At 40.8% G+C, this 21,744-nt stretch overlaps 2 protein-coding genes across 2 annotated transcripts in view; one reads left to right on the top strand and one right to left on the bottom strand.

Annotated features, from left to right (window-relative positions):
* Window positions 1-3,479: 3,479 nt before the first annotated feature.
* On the bottom strand, window positions 3,480-5,186 carry LOC121508818. The gene is made up of 2 exons (XM_041785909.1): window positions 4,611-5,186; window positions 3,480-4,371 (listed from the first exon to the last, which is right to left on the bottom strand). Exons 1-2 carry the CDS (start codon window positions 5,069-5,071, stop codon window positions 3,927-3,929), a joined length of 906 nt encoding a protein of 301 aa, XP_041641843.1. The 5' UTR covers window positions 5,072-5,186; the 3' UTR covers window positions 3,480-3,926.
* A 2,631-nt stretch (window positions 5,187-7,817) lies between these two features.
* hyls1 (HYLS1 centriolar and ciliogenesis associated) overlaps window positions 7,818-21,744 on the top strand; it is an 18,840-nt gene continuing 4,913 nt past the window's right edge. The window contains exons 1-7 of the mRNA XM_041784224.1: window positions 7,818-7,985; window positions 8,278-8,415; window positions 11,494-11,610; window positions 11,736-11,809; window positions 13,707-13,930; window positions 15,956-16,011; window positions 21,556-21,704. Of these exons, the coding sequence (XP_041640158.1) occupies window positions 7,949-7,985; window positions 8,278-8,415; window positions 11,494-11,610; window positions 11,736-11,809; window positions 13,707-13,930; window positions 15,956-16,011; window positions 21,556-21,704 (795 nt within the window). The 5' untranslated portion in view covers window positions 7,818-7,948. The remainder of the gene's footprint in view (window positions 7,986-8,277; window positions 8,416-11,493; window positions 11,611-11,735; window positions 11,810-13,706; window positions 13,931-15,955; window positions 16,012-21,555; window positions 21,705-21,744) is intronic.

Below are 21,744 nucleotides of genomic sequence, written 5' to 3'. Positions count from 1 at the left end.
TTTCTCCCTCTTAAATCCAACAGTAAGAGCTTATTTTGTTCACTGAGCTGATTAAAGCTGCGTGAGCCGAGGTTTGAACCACATGTGAAGTAGGGCTGGGCAATAATTGAGATTTCACATAAAATGAGGGATAAAGTAAGACGATATTGTTGAAGATGACTGAGAACATTTCTGTCCTGTTTATATTCTTAAATTAAAAATCCAGATGAATGTAGGTTCAGCTAAAAAACGTCAGTAATCTTAGTTTTGGTCCGTATCGCCCGGCCCTGTTCAGAAGGCTGAGGTGTTAAGACAACTCACATCGATGCCGTCCACTCCAGGCACGCCTGCTGCTCCTGCCGGCCCCGGGGGACCTCTGGGACCGACCGGGCCCCTCTGCAAAGCAAACACAGACCCCCAAAAAATCATTTTTTCTCACTGAAATTCATCTCTAAATATCATCCACGCTGCTGCTGCTGCTGAGACGGCAGCTCACACAGAGTCTCTTTGTTCAGGTGAATGTGAGGGGAAAGGTCGTGAAACCAAACCTGGACTCCCATTTTAGTCCCATTATACCGCCTAAGTAAGTGCATGTGTTCAGATTACTGCTGCTTATTAATGCCAGGTGTGCACATGGGCATGAATGGAGCACGGTTTGGGTGCAAAAACATCATTAAAAATTAAAACACCCTGCCTTTTGGAGCAAAAATATCAATAAGTGACATCCTAAATCAAAAATGAACAATCAAGGTGATTTTATGAATGGATTACCCATTAAAAACAACACAAAAGCATTAAATCAAGGAGTGTGCATCATTTAAAACTAGATGTTTTACATTTTAGTGGCTAATTTATAAGTATAAAGATCTTTTAGAGCATGTGCAGCAGTGCTTTACAATAAAGATATCTCAGTATAGCCAAAGTCATTCATTTCCTATAGGACTGCATGGTGGTTGCGTTGAAATATGAAGAATAGTCTTTAAAAGTCTAGTATTGTGTGTTAGAAGTCTATTAATTACAAAGAAAAACAAAAAGGCTGCAAGGTTTGACCTTTAACACCATGAGACCCAACAACCCTCTGTTAATGACATTATTAAGATAAATAAGAGACAGAAACGACGAACCCTTCATAAATGCCTCGTTATAAGCATCTATAGGAGCATTACAGGGATATCTATGTGTTTCATTTCTTCTAGGTGATCAGGAAGAGGAAAAAAGGAGCCTCTATGTCTCACCTGAGCCGAGCAAATCAGGAAGATTTGCAGTAAAACCACCAGCAGAGATTCTCGGATCCCGGAGAGAGCCATGGTCCTCCCACGGCCGAGGAAGACGCAGTAAAGTCCCTTTTTCCCAGATTAGACGGGGCTCACCAACGGTCCACCTGTCAGCCTCCCCCCTGACTGAAACCGCTCCGGCTGCTGGGAGGGAGGGAAGTTAGATAGTCCTGATTATTCATGAGAGGCTGAGGAGGAGGAGGAGGAAGGCGTTCCTACAAAGCCAAAGGTGAACTTTCCTTAGCTGTAAATATGGAGAGTTTATGCATTCAAAAATGACTCCTCCTATGTTAAAAATATTTTGAGTTCTTGCATTCTCAGATATTTCCATCAGATTTTAAAACCAGAGAAATTCTTCATCATCATTGTTCTAACAGGACTGTCTGTGGGAACTTTCACAGGAAGCTGCTGTTGCGTTGCTGTGCAGTGCCTCATCAATCAATCATCAATATAATAAAAAACACATAAAAACCTCTGAACAGATTTCTACAGAGTAATGTCATATAAATAAAAATCTGTAATGTAAAATAAGTGACTGCTTAAATATTCCTCCCTCTAGTCAGTCTTTAGTAGAGTCTCCTCTGTCTGCAGTCTCAGCTCTGAGTCTGTGTGGATAGGTCTCAGTCAGGATCAAACATCTGGACTCTGGAATTTTGCTCCATTCTTCTTTGATAAACTGCTCAAGCTCTGTCAGGATGATCAGGGATCAGGAGTGAACAGCCCTTTTCAAGTCCAGACACTAATCCTCTGTTGGATTGAGGTCTGGGCTTTGACTCGGCCGCTCCAGAACATTCTCCTTGTTGTCTTTAGACCATTTCTGTGTAGCTTTCTCTGAATGAGATAAGATTGTCCTCCAGGATTTTCCTCTACTTTGCTGCATTCATTTCCGCCTCTACCTTTACAAGCCTTCCTGGGCTGGCTGCTGAGAAGCATCCCCAAAGCATGATGCTGCTGCTGAGAAGCATCCCCACAGCATGATGCTGCCACCACCATGCTCCACAGTGGGGATGGTGTGTTTGTGGTGATGTCAGTGTTTGGCGTCTTGTCTGATGGTCTCAAAGCTCCATTCTGGTCTCATCAGACCAAAGAACTTTCTTCCTCTTGACCATGGAGTCTCCCACAGTCCTTCTGGTGAACTCTAGTCCAGATTGAATCTGAGTTTTCTTCAACAGTGTCTTTCTCTTGGCCAGGTTCTTCCCCAGTCAGAGCTTTATGGGAGAGTGGCAAACAGTTGTTGTCTGCAGAGTCTCTCCATCTCAGCTGCTGAAGCTTGGAACTCCTTCAGAGTAGTCATAGGTGTCTTGGTGTCCTCTCTCACTAGTCTCCTTCTTGCACGCCCACTCAGTTAGTGAGGACGGTCTGATCTAGGCAGATTTACACATGTGACATATTCCTTCATTTCTTCATGATGATTTAACTGAACTCTGGGGGATGTTCAGAGACTTGGAGATGTTTCTGATGCAGACTTTTCACTAACCTTTTTCTCTGAGTGTTCTTTTGTCTTCATGGTGTAATGGTACCAGGAATAGTGATGAACCAGTGACTGGACTTCTGTTGGATTAGCTCAGTCACTTTAAACGGGGGTGAATATTTATGCAGTCACTTATTTTACATTACAGATTTTTATTAATTGACATCACTTTGTTTTTGTGTTGTTGTTGTTGTTGTTTTTTGTCAAAAAGCCAAATTATATTTAGTTATATTGATTTATCAAATCAGTGAAAGGGTCAAATGTCTAAGGGGGGTCAATACTTTTTTTTACAGAATTTACAACTATGAATATTTTCTTTATTGGCAGTTTATTTCCACTTTTTGCTGTTCTTTATGTTAGGCTGCTCTGGGATCCCCCTGCATGTCCTGTGCCTGTACAAGGAAAGTCTGAGGCAGGGAGAGAAGCAGCAAAAGCCCAGAGCAGAGCAGGTATCAGTGTGACTCTGGTTAAGACAGAAGCAGGATAAAGGAGGAGCTGGGGTGGAGGAGGGCTGCAGAGAGCGCAGCAAAGCGTAGCCAGGCTAGTTTAAATATGGCAGCATGAGTGTGATCAGACAATAGCGTGATTAGAGTAAATCAGCTCGCTGTCAGCTGATGACACTTGCCTGAGATCAGCTGATCTCAGTTTTACAGCAGTACTTGACTCCTGCTAGATGCTTGATTTGTGTCCGTCACCAAGACAAGACACTTCCTGTATTAATGCCAACCCCCAAAAGTGATGACACGTAGACTGAATGTGTTTAAACTGTTGTCTTTAATGAAACAAGCAGAGGTGGTATCACAGAGTTACACTGACCCTGTTTATACCGTTCATTAACAACTGTTTGGACAGATTCAGATGCTCTTAATGTTAAATTCATGAACACAGCCTGTGATCCACTATTACTTTAATCATCTTGTTAGGGAGCTGAATGGATTAAAATGACTGAGAGGAATGAGAAATGATGACAAATGAAAGCCAGATTTGAAGTCGAACCTGATTTTAACGCTGTTACTAAAGCTCTAACTGAGGGATCAAACTCAGCTCAGTTACACAAACTCAAAACACAAAACGTTTACCAACGCAGAGACAGACCAGCAGATTACTATTCTAAAAGATTCATCAGAGAACACCAAACTGTGCTGATGCATGATGCTGTGCATGTTTTAGCTAATGCCATTTCCTATCATTTGTCTCTTAAACTACTCTCCCCACTTCCCCAGAGCACCAGCCTTCAGATTGAAATCCTCTCTCTGCATCGGCCCTGACCTGTGAGTACCCAGAGTACAAGACTGAAGTAAATGCAAATTATAAATCAGATCTTCACCAGCGACATGCAGCAGTTCGGACCCTCCTGACCCTGGAACGGGGATGTTTGATTTTTTCGCTTTAGCCAAAAGATGTGGGACAGCTTTCTTTGTGTCGCAGTTGAAACTGAAGGTAGGCCCTCCATTAAATGGTAACTCAGTTGACCTGAACAGGACCTCACTGTCAGAGCCGTTGAGAAGCTTGTAGAGATCCTGAGTTCCAGATCCAATCACAGAACTCAAAAACACATTGACTGTTGTCATATCATAAACTGGAAGGCTCTGGTTGTTTATCATTTCCACCAGTGCTTGGTCTTCATTCTTCAGCTGCTTCAGGAACCTGTGGGTGAAATCAGAAGATAAAATCAGGGAGGAACCATTCAAAGTGGTCAGAATGGACTCTCAAGTGTTGCAACAGTGATGAGTCCAACAGTGAGCCCACACTCCTGCTGTTAGTAGTAACCATTACAACCAGCTATGGAACAATACTGTTCAGACTGAGATTACATTTGCGTGGCATTATTTTAATGAATGAGTGTTTGAAAATAATTCTCCATGTCTAGATTTTACAGTACCGACCTCTCCGTCTCCTCTTTCAGCCTGTCAGGGTTGTTGACGATGTAAGGAACCAGTCTCAGGAACTCGCTGACCGTGTAGACGTGTGGTGGGTAGTACCCCCTCGGATTTTTGTAGAACAATCCTGGAACTGGTCCTGAATCTGGCACCCGCTCTCCTTTGGCCTGTTTAGCCAGCGTGTCGAAGAGCACAGCCAGGGACAGAGCCACCACCCCCATCCCGCCGTAGGACACCCTGCCCTCTGAACCAAACGTCCTCCTCAGGCTCCGGGTGAAGTCCTCCAGCTGTTCAGGGCTCAGGGAGGACTGCAAGGCCGTGTAGTGGTTCCTCAGGTTAACAGAGGAGTTCACGGACATCATGTTGGTGAAAAGAGGACTGGGGGTGTAGTCTGGGAAGGGACAGATGTCTCGAGCCATCGAGCCCAGAGGATGTGCCCGAAGGTTAGGCTCAGGGCACCCAAACATCTCTGCAGGACTCTGCTGGTTCAGGTTTATGTCTGAGACCTGCTGTGAAGCACTGAAACTCTTCTTGTTCTTGGTGTTTTTAAGGCAGTCCGTGCTGATCCTGACCTCAAATATCTGATTAATGATTCTCCTGTTTGCTCTGAGCTGATGTTGGATCTGGGAGTCCTCAAAGTAAACACTCCAGCTTTGTTAGTGCAGGGACTTATCCTTCTGATTTTGTGGATATTTAGGGGAAAATATGTTTATGGCTATGTTTTTTCTTTTGCTTTTTACCATTTCTGGGCACAATCCCTTAGAGTTGGGACACGTTGTTAAAAAGTGAACAAAAACAGAAGTCAATAATTGTCAAATATCATAAATCCATGTTTGATTCACAATAGAACAGAAACAGAACATCAGATGTTGGAACTGAGGAATTTTACCATTGCATTAAAAATATGAGCTCACTTTGAATTTGATAGCATTTTACACAGCATCCCAACTTTTTTGGATTTGTTGTATGAGACTTTGAGACAGTACAAATATTTTTGAAGACTGTAGTTACAGCAACAACAATCACAGCATATTAATAAAAATATTAAAAATAATGAGAGGGTTTGAGCTCAGACCTGTCCCCACTCTCAGTCTGACCCTGATATTGTCAGTAATGCTGACTCAGCAGTGATGGAGGCGTGTGGTCAGAGTCTAAATAACTCAACACCTGTTTATTTTCAGTGGGATTAAAGGGAACAGGTTACATAAAGATTCCTGTCAGACAGAGAAGACTAGCAGGAATAAATCGATATCAGCTTTAATCTCTCTTTTAACTGAAGTTTTTACAAAAACAGCTGAACTTGAACAAAATCTTCAAAAGGATTAAAAGTGTGAAAATATGCTGAATTCAGATAGAGATGAACTTTGTCAAGTTTTTGTCCTCTTAAAGGAATTCTTTTGATTTTTTCAGCTCTTTGCAGTTTGTTTTCTACACACCCTAACTTTTAAAAAGTTTTGACAAAACTAATGTAATTCATTTAAATCATATATATTTTGAGTGCTTTTATAATCATATTTCCATCCGTTTTCAAAGTCAGAGAAATATTTATGAACATTTTTTAAAGCCGTCTATCAAATGAAAATTATGAATGTCTTCCTCTTCCTTTAAACAAGTTTCTGAACCCCTGAGCCTCGGCCAGCGGCTCCACACTGTCATTAAATTCCTTTTTGTTCTCAGCATCTAAAATATTTGATGTCACTCAGATTTTCACTGCTCAAAAAAAAGAAAGAAAATCATAGTCAAGTTGAAAAAAAAGACTTCAACTTATGAGAAAAAAAAATCCTAGTTTTTAGGTTTTAAAAATTTTAAATGCATGGAAGAAACCCTCACTGTTTCAATGAAGGAGTGTCATGCACTCCGCTTTGCGTTGCACTTGGTGATGTATGGCTTGGATGCAGCTGTTACCATGGAAACCCATTCATGAAGCTCTCTACCACTGTTCTTGAGCTAATCTGAAGGCCACATGAAGTTTGGAGGTCTGTAGCCATTGACTCTGTAGAAAGTTGGTGACCTCTGCGCACTATGACCTCAGCATCCTCTGACCCCGCTCCATCATTTTACGTGGCCTACCACTTGGTGGCTGAGTTGCTGTGGTTCCCAATGGCTTCCACTTTGTTCTAATACCACTGACAGTTGACTGTGGAATATTTAGGAGCCAGGAAATTTCACCACTGGACTTGTTGCCCAGGTGGCATCCTATCACAGTACCACGCTGGAATTCACTGAGCTCCTGAGAGCGAGCCATTCTTTCACACATGTTTGTAGAAACAGTCTGCATGCCTAGGTGATGATTTTATACACCTGTGGACATGGAAGTGACTGGAACACCTGATTTCACCTATTTGGATGGGTGAGTGAATACTTTTGGCAATATAGTGTATGTTAACGTGTGTGAGGGAAAAATAATTTCCAGGTTTAAGATGCTGTAAATTAAGATGGACAAAATTCAGGTTTTCAAGTTTAAAAATTTAATTTCCCCGTCAAAGGGTTATCCATTTTTGAAAAAAAATAAAAATAAATAAAAACATTGTCAAGTTTTAAAAGTCATAAATTTATATGAAAAAGTCAAAATTTTAAGTTTGAAAAGTGACAAATTCATGAGCAATAAATCCTAATTTTGAAGGTCAAAAAGTTGTACATTTACGATAAAAAATTACAACTTTCAAGTTCTTAATGTCATACATTTGTTTTTAATAAAACTCAACATTTTTAGGTTCAAAAACTTCAACAACTCCTAGAGAAAAACTACAAATGTTCATTGTCATTTTGTGATGTTTGGTTGAATCATTGTAAAATTACACGGCAAAAATTAATAATTAAGAATTTAAACAAGCGGTGAAATCTCAAATAATAAATGTAACTCAAAAAGATTTAAAACAACCAAAAAAGAAAGAAAAAATGTTTCCCAGGTGTTACTGACTTTAAAATGTCACAAATGTTCCCAGAAAAAATGAGATTGTTATTTCAATTTCTTTGTTGTTTTTTTGTTTTTGTTTGTTTGTTTGTTTGTTTGTTTTGTTTTTTGTTTTTTGTTTTTTTTTTTGTTTGTTTTTTGAGAGAGACCCTTGTACGCCTCCGTCCTTCTCAGTAGTGCCACAAAAACTAATGTACGTACTCTTCGGTTTGAAGCATCCCTGACTTCCGTTAATGGTCTGCGGAGGGCAGCAAAACGCCTTGAATGAGTCGACTCGTCTACCAAAGAAGAAGAAAAGACCGGAAGTTTACAAGCTGGGCGTCGTTTTCAAAGCTCGTTAACGGCTGTTGTCCTGGTTGCTGTGGTTAGTGAACCTGTAAACAATAAAACGGGACTGCTGTTATCAAACGTAACCGGAAATGTTACCGTGATGGACGTCATGCAGCGGCGAAGCAGCCCCGTCTCAGGTTAGTTTCTCACCTGATGAAAGAGTCAAACCTGTTAATATCCCGCTGATTTACCGGGGTTTTGACGGCTAACTTTTAGCCTAGCTCACTTCCGTGTTCGTCTCTGCAGCTGTGCCTGAAGACATGATAAACGTTCATTTAAAGACCTACTATTAAAGCAGACTGCTTAGGAAACGGTTTGGGACAGCTGTAATCTAAACACTGATAATCTAGGCAGACGCTAAACTCTCAACCAGCTCTGATGTTAAATTCTAACTGTAGATAAAAGTGGATGTTTCTGTTTGTTTTAAAGGTTTACTCCTCTCTCCTGGTCCTGAAGCTGGATGTAGCATGGACGATCTGGATTTCACAGAAGAGGAAATTCAGGAGCAGCTGGCGCTCCTGGGATACAAAAACATACCAAAACATCGGCTGCAGGAATTCAAAAAAGGTTTGACCATCATTAATACACCCCACCGATTATCACCATGTTTATTTCCCCCTACATCATTTAAAGCCTGTTTGGAACCAAAAATGTTAAGTTACAGGTCATCTCAAAATCTCTGTAATACAGAAAAAATAAAGACATGTTTATCTCTGAAAAACACGGCTGATCTCAACGTTTTGACTCCTCTTAACCCTTAGGCGTCCCTTTAAACAACTACACACATTTATCCCTAGGGCAGGGGTCATCAAGAACATCTGCACAAGGGCCAGATTTAGTCTCAACTCTGTGGGCTGGACTTTCAAAACACAGAAATTAAATATTTGGTCTGTTTGACATATTATTATAGTAGTATTTGTATTTTCTTTTAAAACTCAGGACATTTTTAGTCATTACCAATGAGATCTATCCATATTATCTATCATGCAGCAGACCACAAGGAGACAGACCTGACAACAGAACTGGCTGGGCCCCTGAAAATCCCAGAGAAAGGACCCTCCACATTTGTGATTTAACACCAGTATTAATTCATTTTAACCCCTTTTTGTCTCTTTAACCCAGTGTTAGGCATCCTATAAACCACATTTCCTGCATGCTTTATCCCCTTTGTGCCACTTTTACCCATTTTTGCTACTTTTCTTCTATTTTTGCCACTTTTTAACCTCTTTTCTTTACATTTTTTCAATAGTTGCAACTTCTAACCAATTTTTGCCACTCTTTAACCCCCTGTTGCAACTTTCCTACCAGTTATTTCCCTTGTGTGCCACTCTTGAACATCTTTTCACTAATTTGCCGGGCTATTTTTTCTTATTTTTGCCACTTTTAACCAATTTTTGATACTTTTTGCCCTTTTTTTGCTTCCTTAACCCAATTTTTACTATTCTTAAACCCATTTAAACCACTTTTCAAACACATTTTATCCCCTTTGTGCCACTCTTTTATCCATTTTTGCCACTTTTTAACCTCTTGTTATTACATTTTTTAACTATTTTTGTAATCTGTAACCAATTTTTTGCCCCTTTATCCCTCTTTATTCAATTTTTGCCACATTTGAACCTCTTTTCACCACTATATCTGGTCATTTTTGCAGCACTCCCGCCAACCTTAACCATATTTTTAAATATTTACTAATATGGTTGTAAATTTCTGTAAAACAGATCAAATGTTCAGTCATTCTAAAGCTATTTCAATAATCATTGTTTGTGGGATGGATTTAACAACTGCAGACATTTAAAGTCTTAAAATCACAGCATCTTTTTTTCCTCCTTTTCTGAATTTAACGATCTTTCAGGGGCCAGACTGGAAGCGTTGGGGGGCCTGATATGGCCCCCGGGCTGTCAGTTTATGATCAGTGCCCTAGAGGACATTTTCTGCACCTACTTTAAATGCTAAAATTCATGTTTATATTACTTTAAAAACTTTTTTTTTTCTGTTATCACTACCAGCTCTGATCATGACATAGCAAATATTTGGTCAGTGTCACGATATTTTGTGTTTTTAACCCTTTAAATGCCAGTTTGTTCAATTTTCAAATCGGCACAATGACATTCGCCATACTAAAAATGCTAAGTGGATTTTTTTTTTTAAATTTCAAAGATAGTCGTAAGTCATCAATTACTACCAACATCGAGTTGACTTCCTATTTGGAAGTTTTCTGATCAGTGGGTAATGATGCGGTTTGGCAGCTCCAGTAACATAGACCTGCAGCATGTCCCCTACAAAACACGTTAGAGTGACGTTTCAGGGGTGCAGTTTCTCAAATCTAACATGCAGAACCCAAGTTTATATTCATATCAACAACCACAAACATTTTTGATTTAATTTCTTTATGCCTTTATTTCACATTGTTATAAAAACTAGTGCTGTCAAACAATTAAAATTTTTAATCAGATTAATCACAGGGTTGCTGTGGATTAATTTAGATTAATCACAATTATATATAATTAATTTTTAATCTATATTAATTGCGTTTCATTTTGCATAAACAAACAGACTCAAGAAAGAAGGGAATATATATGCCAGGGCTATTCAATTACAAATTCAACTGGGCCAAATTTTTAAATCAAGAAATGTAGCCGGGCCAAACATGTTTGGCACTCAGTCAGCAGCTGGTAATGTCAGATTTCAAAACAATACAGATCAATTTGATAGAAAATATTCACTTTTATTCATTGCCTCCCTTTAAAAATCTGGCGTTCTGTGAGGGTGGTTTGTCGCAAGCTTGGCGACGCGTAAAGTGCTAGCAGAATCCCAGACGAACGTATGCTTGGCGTTAATGTGGTATTTTAAGCTGGAAGGGCTTCAGTGAAAAGAAAACTCCTTCCTGCAGAATGTGCATAATACTTGATGTTGGTTGACTGTTCCGTCTTGGGTTTTTTTGTACTCAAATTTCCCATCGAGAGGGTCAACGTGCTGTTTAGCGTCTTCCGTATATAATGTCTATGGTTACTACTGGATTAACGGCCCATTTGCGCATGCGCAGCGGCATGCTTGACAGTAACCTTACTTGGACAAACTTCCCGAAACGCATTGCCAGAGACGTTTCAGGGATTTTGAGTCAATCTGGGATGTAGATGGGTTAATTGCGTTAAAATTTTTAATCAGATTAATCATGATAATGGATTAATCCGCATTGATGCGTTAATTTTGACAGCCCTATAAAAAACCCATCTGTAAGTGTGTCTTTTAAGTGCCCTACAGATACACGCTTGGCCCAAAAAGGGTAATGGTGCCATCTAGCAGTCAGTAGTAAAAAGTGCAGGTCTAAGTTCCCCATTCTAAATACAGTACATCACAGATAATGGTGGTAACAGTGATACATGGTACTGCAAATTTACAATCAAAATAAGCAGTTGTAATGGGTTTAAACGGGCAAGTTTTGTCCCCTGTGCACACTACCAAACAGGTAAATGTAATGATTTGGCTTGAAAAATTGAAAATGAGCAAACTTGCATATCTTTGTGCAGGTTCATGCCAATCGCATCAATGGAACACAAATTGGTTCAAGAAATCCAAAACAGAATACAAAGAATGTGCCTCGGTATTCCTAAGGGTTAAAGGAATAACATCTCTGTCTTTGTTCAGATCTTGATGAACTGATTCAACATGGAGGACTGAAAAGTCTGACCTCACCGCCTCAGATAAACTCCACAAAAACACGGACGGAAACATCTGGACCTCCAGCCTACATCAAGGAAAAGGGTCAGGAAGTCTGTTTCTCTGTGGGCTAAAAGCATTTTTAATGTTTTTATTGACACAAAAATACCATGCAGATGTGATTTTAAAGGTTTTCAGATATCTGACGTATTCTGTCCTCTTTTTTACAGTTAACCAGAACTTCTTTGAAGACTGTAATAAAGGTTTTTACTTAAATGCAGGACAAGTCGACCATAATAGAGAGGTGAGTTTTTTATAATGAAGAATATTTTTTTTGTTATTTCTGGTGTTATTTGGCTAAATACACTAGAAATGCAACAACACAGTCAATCCGTCGTTCAGTATGCTTTTTTGTCATGGTTTCCATTTCTGACAGCTCCAGTATTATATTGATAACTGTGTCATTTCTCTTTACTCATCAGTGTAGACTAAATGAGTTCAGACATGTTGGCTTGTTAGCAGAAATCTAACGCCATATATTCCCAGGTCAGAGGTTCAAAAATGTCTTAAAATGATTTAGACAGTGTCAGACAGTGAGTTCTAAAGCCTGGATCACATCCTCAAAGGACTTTTTCCATTAACAGCCCAGAAAAGTTCAGTTTACCTTTAACAGATGACAAAACTAGAAAAAAATCACATTTGAAGATTTGGAATCAGAGAAAAAAACAAACTAATAAATCCACTACCATTGAAACATGTGACTAAATAAAGCAGACAGTAGAACATAAAGTCACTTCTACAGCCCTGTTATATAGAGAGATTCTGCCAGTGTCTGGTCTAGGGCTGGAAAGTAATCACAAATTAGATTATATCGCAATATGGCCTGCTGCAATTTACAAAATTTACAAATTTGTCAAAATACCAGATAAGTAAATCTTTTTTTTTGCAGCGGCAGAGATCTTATGCACGTTATGCAAACATCAAAGTGGTAAATTGTATAAAATGTTTGTTTGTTTTTCTTTTAAATCTCTTTTTAATAATAATAATAATGATACATTTTATTTATAGGCGCCTTTCAAACACCCAATGACACTGTACAAAACATATAAAAACAAACACTGAAGAAAAAAAAATAAGTGAAAAAGATGTAACAGTTTTAAAAAGAGGGGAGATCTGCAGAGTGACGGGGTGACAATGCGTGATTGAACAGGTGGGTTTTAAGGTCTGATTTATCAGTAGTCAATGTGTCTCGATGTCCAGTGGGAGGGAGTTCCAGAGACGGGGGGCAGAGCAGCTGGAGGCTCTGGACCCCATGGTGGTCATGCGTGCCATAGGGATAGTGAGGCTGATGGAGGATGATGATCTGAGAGTCCGGCTGGGTGTGTTTATGTGGAGGAGTTCAGTCAGGTATGGAGGGCTTTGAAGGTGATGTAAGGTGTTTTATAGGCGATGCGTGTTGATGTGATGTGTGTTTGGAAAGACAGAGTGCCGTCAAGGACGACACCCAGATTCTTGACTTGAGGGGAGGGAGAGACAGAGGAGTTGTCGATGTTGAAGGTGAAACTGTTAGCTTTTGCAACGGTGGATTTAGAACCAATGAGGAGGACCTCAGTTTGGTCACTGTTGAGTTTTAGGAAGTTGTGTTTTATGTATGTTTTTCTCAATCAAATTGAGTGACATAAGAATGATGATGCCCTTCAATAAAGCAGTTGACATCAAATTTGCAATATGAGCAAAAATAGTAAGTTAATTCTGTCTAAAACTGATGAAGCTTAGCGTTAGTTAATGAAAGTCATACCCCAGCTGTGATCAGCTGATCACCAGACTCACCTCCTCCTCTCCAGCCACCTCCTTTATAGCTTAAAGCTTGTTGCCCCCCCCCCCCATATTCAGATTCATGCTACTATGGATTAAATGCTTTTGAAATAATTTCATTGTTTTCATTACACATTGTCATAAATGCATATGGGGGGGGTTCTAGCCATGCACTCCCTGGAAAGTAAAAGCATGCTAACCCAGGTAGCGTCTTTAGAGCAGAGCCTTCTCTGCCAAGTAAAACTATACATCCACTTTACAATAAAATGATTAAATCTCTGATTAGTGGTCCTGACTAAAAAAATTGCAATTAGATTATTGTTTGAGATTGTTCAGCCTTAGTCCGGTCCATGTGATGGAGTTATGTCTGTATTAATTTACCACAGGTCCTCACTGCCTGTCAGAACAGAAACCACAGGCAGCACCAGGGACTCGGTGACTCGTATGCTCAGCACTCGGTGGCTCCGAAGCTCCAGCTTCCTCCAGGTGCTCCCAGCAGGCTGCAGGTGGAGCCCGACCCCGATGAAACCCTCCCACCGCCGCTCACTGACAGCTACACGTCCAGTCCTGACACCCAGGAGAGACGCTTCATCAAGAGAAAAGTCCTGAGGTGGGAAAAAGAAACCCTCATGTCTGCAGAGGAACATCTGCTTAAGCACTAGTTAACACTTCAGATGAAGTAGATTATAGGGGTGTGAATCTCTCCTTCTCAAGACGATTCGATTCGAATCTCGATTCACAGACTACGATTTGATTCACTGACAATTCATTAAAATACAGAACGATAGGGTCCGGTTCGATTCGGTTTGGTCCGATTCGACTGATTATAGAATAAAGATACCTTTTTGCCTTAACAAAAATAAGCAGAAAAGAGGAAAACAAGATAATTTAATAATAATATAAGTTTATTTGATCTTATTTATAAAACAGACTAGATGCCAGGCCTCCTGTGCTAACATTCTGAATTATGTTTAACCTTCTGAGACCTGAGCGTTTGTTTGGAGAGCATTTTTATTTTCTCCCTTTTTTTGGGATAAATACGGTCTGATTAGTTAAAATAAAAGTCTTGATGTTGAACAGGAATTTCTTGGAAATTTTCCTTTCCAAAACCCCCAAAAATTCCATAATTGAAAATTGTCTTTGAAAATTCCTAAACATATTTTTTGAATATCTCATAAAAAGTACCAAAATATTTCTTTAGATAGTCCTCAAATCTGTCAGTGAAAAATCCTCATAAAGCCTGAAAATTCCAAGAAAAAACTTCCCAAAAATCTAAAGCAAATTCCCCAAATTTGAGTAAATTCCACCTTAAATTTCTTGGCAAATTCTATAAATTTTCAAAAACGTTCTCCAAAATTCCATGAAAATGATGGAAACATCCCAACCCCCCTAAAGTTTTCTAAGAAAAACCCTGAAAATTTCAAAGGACAATCGTAAACTCCAAATTCCCAATCCAATTCCCCCCAAAATTTGGTAATAATTTCCCCATATTCCAATGAAAATGCATTAAAAAACTGAGATAAATTCAATGCAATGAAACCTTTCACGATATACAAACATATCCTCAAAATCTGCATAAAACTACTTTGATAACTTCCAAGCAAATTCTCTAAAATATCCAAACAGCAAATCATCCCAACATTTCAAGCAAATACCTTAAACTTGAATGGACATTTCAGACAATTCTGACATCAATTCTAATTCCAAAAATGATTGCTCTAATGTAGGAAAGCCAAAATGTAGTGTCCTCATAAGTGGATGCAGGGTCTTGGGAGGTTAAGAAAGTTTTCATCACACCCAGGTTTACTTTGACATTATATCGGGAGATAAATATTAAAATGAGTTTTTACTGGTGCACGTTCGTCCTTCTGTACTTCGGGTCTGTTTGTGCTGTGTTTAGCGTTAGCATCTTAGCTAAACTTTAGCTCCGCCGTCTCAACAGGTGAGATTTATTAGCTGCCTTTGTTCTGAATCGCTTTTCTCCAAAGAGCACGGACAAACAGACATTTCTAAAGTTATTCTTCCTTCATATGAAGTCCACATGATTTTCCTGAGGCGCAGAACTGAAAGACGTTTAGGCGATGACCGGTGAGACACATCCAGCTACCTAGCGAGCACCTACGATGAATGGAACCTTCGTTTCAAAGGTCAAAGGTCAGTGCGGGTTGCGCAAGATTACAGGCGCTGAGCCATGGCAGAACGGGCTATGAGAACAAGCAGAGCCTCAGTGAACCGATCTCTAATGTTAAAACCGGTCCAAAGACCGGTTTGTGCCACCTTTTTACCAACCCAGGGCTCCGCGGACTGATGCACTCGGACCGCTGACGTCAAAATCCGTTAACCAATCCATATCGGATTACCTTTACACCACTAGTAGATTAGAATTAAAAAACATGGAATTGATCGTCCACATGGAGTGTAAATTAATGGTTGTCATAGTTGTCTCTTCTGCACATCCACACTGCCACCCACTGCCACACACAGAATGCGTACCAAAGTTTGCCTGAGCATGGAGCCATGTTTCTGTCATAGGAAGAGTTTTCTGTGCTCATACCAGAGCTGTGTACTTCAATAATGATTGTCTTTCCCAGAATTGTAACACCTGTCTTGCTGTTTTACTTTTTTCCACCTACAGGAAGCATAAAGGACAATCTTTGGTTTGTGATGAATCCATCTACAGTGAAGATTCAGGTAAATTCATCTCTGTAATAATATAAAGAATATCTAAGCCATAAATCACTGATTTCTTTCTCCTCTAGCGTCACTCTGAGTCTGACTTGTCATGTCTCATACAGATGCATCCCAAAAATGTCAAAATCATGAAAAAGCTCATTCTTTACTGTTTTAATTTAAAAAATAAACCTCCATATGTTCTAGAGTCATCTCATACAAACTGAAATATTTCAAGATTTTTTTTTTTTGTTTTAATCTTGATGATTACGACTCACAAAATTATTTAAAAACCCACTATCTCAGAATATTAGAATATTGTGGGAAAGTCCAGTTTTTTGTCCGTTATTTCTCTCACTCTGGTTCAGTACAAACAACCACAATCATGGGGAAGGCTGCTGACTGGACTCTGGTCCAGAAGACATTAATTTATACCCTCCATGAGGAGGGTGAGCCACAGAAGGTCAAAGGTCAGGCTGTTCTCTGAGGCTGTATCAGAGCAGATTCATCAGAGCTGACTGAAATGAAAAGTGTGGAAGAAGGAGACCAGCCGACAGGGATGAGCTCGGCCTTCAGAGGATCATCAAACAAAGCAGATTTAAGAACTTAGGGGAGCCTTACAAGGACTGGACTGGAACTGGAGTCAGAGGATCAAGACCTACCACGCAGTCGGGTCCAGGAACTGGACTATAAGTGTGGTGGTCTTAGTGTGGAGCTAATCTCACCTGAGACTTACATCAGGGTCAGTTTAGCATTTCATTTGTAAATCCAGGTCCCAGAGTCTGGAGGAGGATCAGAGAGGTCCAGAATGATTCCGGTCTTGAAGCCCAGTGTTTCCAGTCTCCACTGTCAGAGATGGTTCGGGGTCCATGTCATCTGCTGCTGCTGGTCCACTTGTCTTTATCAAGTCCAGAGTCCATGCTGTCAGCCGTCTACCAGGAGATTTTAGAGACCTTCATGCTTCCATCTGCTGAGAAGCTTTATGGAGATCCTGATTTCCTTTCCAACGTCCTACAGTGAAACCAGAACTACCAGAAACTGGTTTACTGACCCTGGTGTTACTGTGTTTGATTCTGACCTGAACCCCATAGAGCGGTGGTCCTCAACGTTTTCAGCCTGCGACCCCCAAGATAAAGGTTCCAGAGACCGGGGACCCCCACTTTACCTGAAGGTGGTTGAACAGTCAGGAACAGTCAAGAATAGTCATGTGGAGACGGGGCGTCCATAAAGAGGGATAAAGGGGGAGCTTTCTAGGACCCAGCCAAACTGGGGGCCCATAGAGGTCAGTCAAACCATGGTCCATTGTGAAGTTAAGCTGTGAAAAACACATTTTGTATTTGACATGAATAATAACCACTCTTATCAAAGAAACAAATATCTTTAGATGTTAGTTTAGCATTCTTCAGATGAAAAAACTTTTGTTAAAAACATAATTTAAATGGGTGAGAAATTGCTGAAATTGGTTTATAATGGCTAAAATGGTGAAAAGGTGATGGAATTGGATTTTTAAAGAACATAAATGTCTTAAAAGTGGCTAAAATGGGCACAAGAAGTGGTTTAAGGTGATTAAAAAGTGGGTGAAATGGCTATAAAGTGAGAAAAGGTAATGGTGGAAATTAGGTGGAATGGGATGGAAAAATTGATATAAATGGGCAAAAATGTATTAACTGTGGTTAAAATGGGCAAAAGGATGGAAAAATTGGCGATAGATGCAATAATGGATCAACAGAGGCAACAATAGACAGGAAGTGGCAAGAATTGGTTTAGAAGTGAAAAAAACAGGCAGGAAAAAGTGATGGAAAGGGTTTCAGATGGACAAAAAATGGGTTTTAAGTGGCAAAAATGTGCTAAAATTGGTGTTAAAAAGTGATAAAAAAGGGTCAACATTTGGTTAAATTTGTGTGAAGTGACAACAGCGTAATCTAAAAACATATTTTCCTAGTTTTTTAAGGCATCTGGTGATCCCCTCTCAGTGTCTCGCGACCCCCAAGGGGGTCCCAAGGTTGAGAACCACTGCCATAGAGGATCTGAAGAAGATGAGAGACTCAGCAATCCCATCCAGCTGAAGGCTGCTATCAGAGCAACCTGGGCTTCATAACACAGCAGGACCACAGACTGATCTGCTCCGCAGAATTCATGAAAAAGGAGGTCAGACCAAGCACTGAGAGATAAATGAGCAGAATTGTCCAGAAGGTCAACATTTCTGGATTATAAATCCTTTTCTGGCTGATGTTTGTGAGATTCAAATATTTAAAGATGGTGGATTTTAGAATTTTGTGAGCTGTAATCATCAAAGTTAAAGCAAAAAAGGTCATGAAATGTTCCTTTTTGTATGAGATGAATCTAGAAAATACGTAACTTTAATTTTCTGGTTTAAATTCAAAGCAAAGGATGAACTTTTTTAGATATTCAGAGTTTTTTAGATGCAGTTGTAACGCGTTTTGTTCTGCATTCATCTGAACGCTCCCAGCTGCCGTAGATGTGTGATCAAATGAAGGAGATGAACACAGGAGGTGAATTATAATCCCATTAGTGGCCAGCAGATGGAGCTGTTCTTACTTTAAAACATTTAGCAGAAGGGGAAGTGGAAGCTCCTAATCCTCTTTCCTTAAGCCCTCTGCCTCCTCAGACCTCAAACACTGAACACACACGCCACACACACCTCAGCACGAAGACGGGTCACCACCATGAACAAAACATACGATGCCCAGAGCGATGAAGACGATAAAAACTCTCTTTACTCCTCATTTTGGTCTGATGGAGAACGGGAGGAGGATGAAGACGTGGTTTTAAAAGGGAAAGAGGTTAAACCTCTCACAGATACAGAAAACTCTCTGAAGGAGGCTTCAGAAGAGGAGAAGACCGAGCTGAACAACCAGGATCAGGAAGAGAAGAATCGTCAGACAGGAGGAAAGGACCCCGGACGTATCGGTGAGACAGATGACTTACTCCAAGAGGCTTCGGACGAGGAAAAGTTTGAATCGAGCGATGAAGGAGACATGAGCGGGGAAGGTTCGGTAAGTGGAAGTGATGAAGAGGCAGAAGAAGACGAGTTCAGCGAGGATGACAACAAAGATGAAGAGAATTCTTCCCTGGAAGATTTAGAGGAGGAAGAGGAAAATGAGCTCAGCACCGAGGGCAAAACGAGCCAGGAAAGCCTGGAGGAGAAAGAGGAGGGTTTAAAGGAGAAGCTTGAGCCCAAAAAATGGGCAAGCATGAGCAGGGGAAGTTCAGGGGGAGAGGAGTTTAGGGAGGACGACGACAAAGATACAGAGGATTCTTTCCAGGAAGATTCAGAGGAAGACGAGGACAACAAGGGCAAAACAAGCCAGGAGGAGGAAGAGGAGCATTTTAGCGAGGAAGACCCAAAACAGTTCAGTGAGACAGAGGATTTAAAGGAGAAACTTGAGCCCAAAAAACAAGCAAGCATGAGCAGGGGAAGTTCAGAAGATTGGAGTGATGTTGGGGAAGACGAAGATGAGTTTAGGGAGAACGACGACAAAGATACAGAGGGTTCTTTCCAGGAAGTTTCAGAGGAAGATGAGGACAACGAGGGCAAAACAAGCCAGGAGGAGAAAGAGGAGCATTTTAGCGAGGAAGACCCAAAACAGTTCAGTGAGATGGAGGATTTAAAGGAGAAAGCTGATCCAAAAAACCAGGAAAGCACCAGCAGGCAAAGTTCAGAAGACTGGAGTGATGAAGGAGAAGAGGAAGATGAGTTCAGTGAGGATGAAGCTGTGGGTATAACAAAGGATTCAGAGGAAGGAGAGGAAAGTGAGCCAAAAATCAAGGGTGAAATAAGTGGGGAAAGTCTGGAGGAGAAAGAGGAGGATTTTAAAAAGGAAAACCCAAAACCTACCAGCGAGATGGAGGATTTAAAGGAGGAGAAACTCAAATTAAAACACCAGGAAAGCACGGGCAGAGAAAGTTTAGAGGATGGGAGTGATGGAGGGGAAGAGGAGGATTCTCTCCAAGGAGATTCAGAGGAAGAAGAGACAAATGAGCTAAACATCAAGGGAAAAACAAATGGGGAAAGTTTGGAAAGCAAAGAGGAAGAGGAGGAGAAGGAGCTGTTTCTTAGCAAGGAAGACTCTGGGCATGTCAATGAGATCGAGGAGTCGCTGCAGAAATCTTCAGAGGAGGAGAAATGTGAGCAAAACGAGCAGGAAAGTATGAGCAGGGACAGTTCTGACGGTGGAAGTGAAGAGAAGCGAGAGGATGAGGAAGTTGATACCAGAGAGGAAGACTCCAAAAATGTCCGTGATGCAGAGGATTCTCTCAGCAAGGCTCCAGAGGAAGAAAAAGTTGGAATAAACTACCAGGAGAGCACAAGTGGGGACAACAAGGTAGAAAGTGATGAAGAAGAGGAGGAAATTGAGCGATGGATGGGAGAGGAAGATCTAAAACCTCTCTCTGGTAGAGATGACTTTCTGCAAGACGACCAACCAGAGCTACACGCCACGGGCAGAGACAATCTTGAAGAAGATGATGTGGAAGAAAAGAGAAAAAGTATCTCCGACAGTCCCGCTCCGAGTCTAATGACCTCAGGTTACGGCACGTACCAACTCGAGGAGTACAGAGACGATCACACCATCGCCGAGTTTGACCAGGACAGCCGTGGAGATCTGTCTGAGATGAGAGACGAAGACGACTATCGCTCGCTCTGCAGCTTCGGAGGCTTCGACATCGAACACACGGAGCCAGACTTCAGCAAGATCCAACCGCTGAGCCCTTTAGAGAACGCCAAGTTTGAGTTTAGTAGGAATGATGAAGAGTTTGACGTCGCAGGCGTGAAACCAGAGGAGCCGAAGCATGAGGAGAAACGCAAAGATGTGCGTGAAACATCCCAAAATAGAGTGACTAGCAGTGAAGAACATCTCTTTAAAGTAGAAGACGATGAGGGGCGTTCAAGAGGGGATTTAAAAGCAAGGGAAGAGGAAGAGCACGACTTTTACGAGGGGTACAACGTGGAGAAAGAGGACAGAGAGGAGTCAGACGAGTGCTCCAGCAACAAAGACATCAAGTTTATCGACTCCAAAGCCGATGTCAGCTGGATGACCAACAGGAAGAGGTTTGACGAGTGGGAAGGCAACCTCAGGAGGAAGAAGGGTAAATTTAAAGTTTATAGAAAATCAGAATTTTTCACTTTAATATTAAAAAATATTTCTACTAAAAACGAGCATCAGTACCATTCTTTACCACGACTAAAAGAAAAAGGTAGCAGTCTATAGGAGCTGCTAACTTTTAAGCTGCAATTTTGATCAATAAAATCTGTCTTTGTGTCAAACATGCCGTTTATAATGATGGCCAAAAGTTCGACTATGCTCTCATCAGACTATTACAGTTTTTCCCACATGCCTTTTAAAAATTTCATGTACATTCCTGCAAAGTTCAGTCATGTTTGGATGTTTTACTTCATCATGTCGTCCTGAAAATAAAGAGCACCGTACCAAACGGCCCGGAGCAGGGCGCTCCCTCTGGCATTCGACTGAATTTCAGATGGTCAGTCTGTTATTGTTTATTTAAACATACATTAATATGTTTTTGATATTTGTGTGTCTGCAGACGCAGCGAGCTGTCTGGAGGAGCGGCTGGCGGATCTTCGTTTATCCCCGTCGGCTCAGCGCGAGTTAGAGGATGAAGATGTCAGCGGTCACAGCGACACGCCAAGCTCCGTCTCTATGAGCGCCTTCGATTCCTACATCAGAGGCATGGTGGGTAATGTAGTCTGATACCTTATAATCACTGACGAAG

Source organism: Cheilinus undulatus, linkage group 4 (genome assembly GCF_018320785.1).
Source record: "Cheilinus undulatus linkage group 4, ASM1832078v1, whole genome shotgun sequence".
In the NCBI taxonomy this organism is placed as follows: domain Eukaryota; kingdom Metazoa; phylum Chordata; class Actinopteri; order Labriformes; family Labridae; genus Cheilinus; species Cheilinus undulatus.
This window is presented reverse-complemented; position numbering and strand designations above follow the sequence as displayed.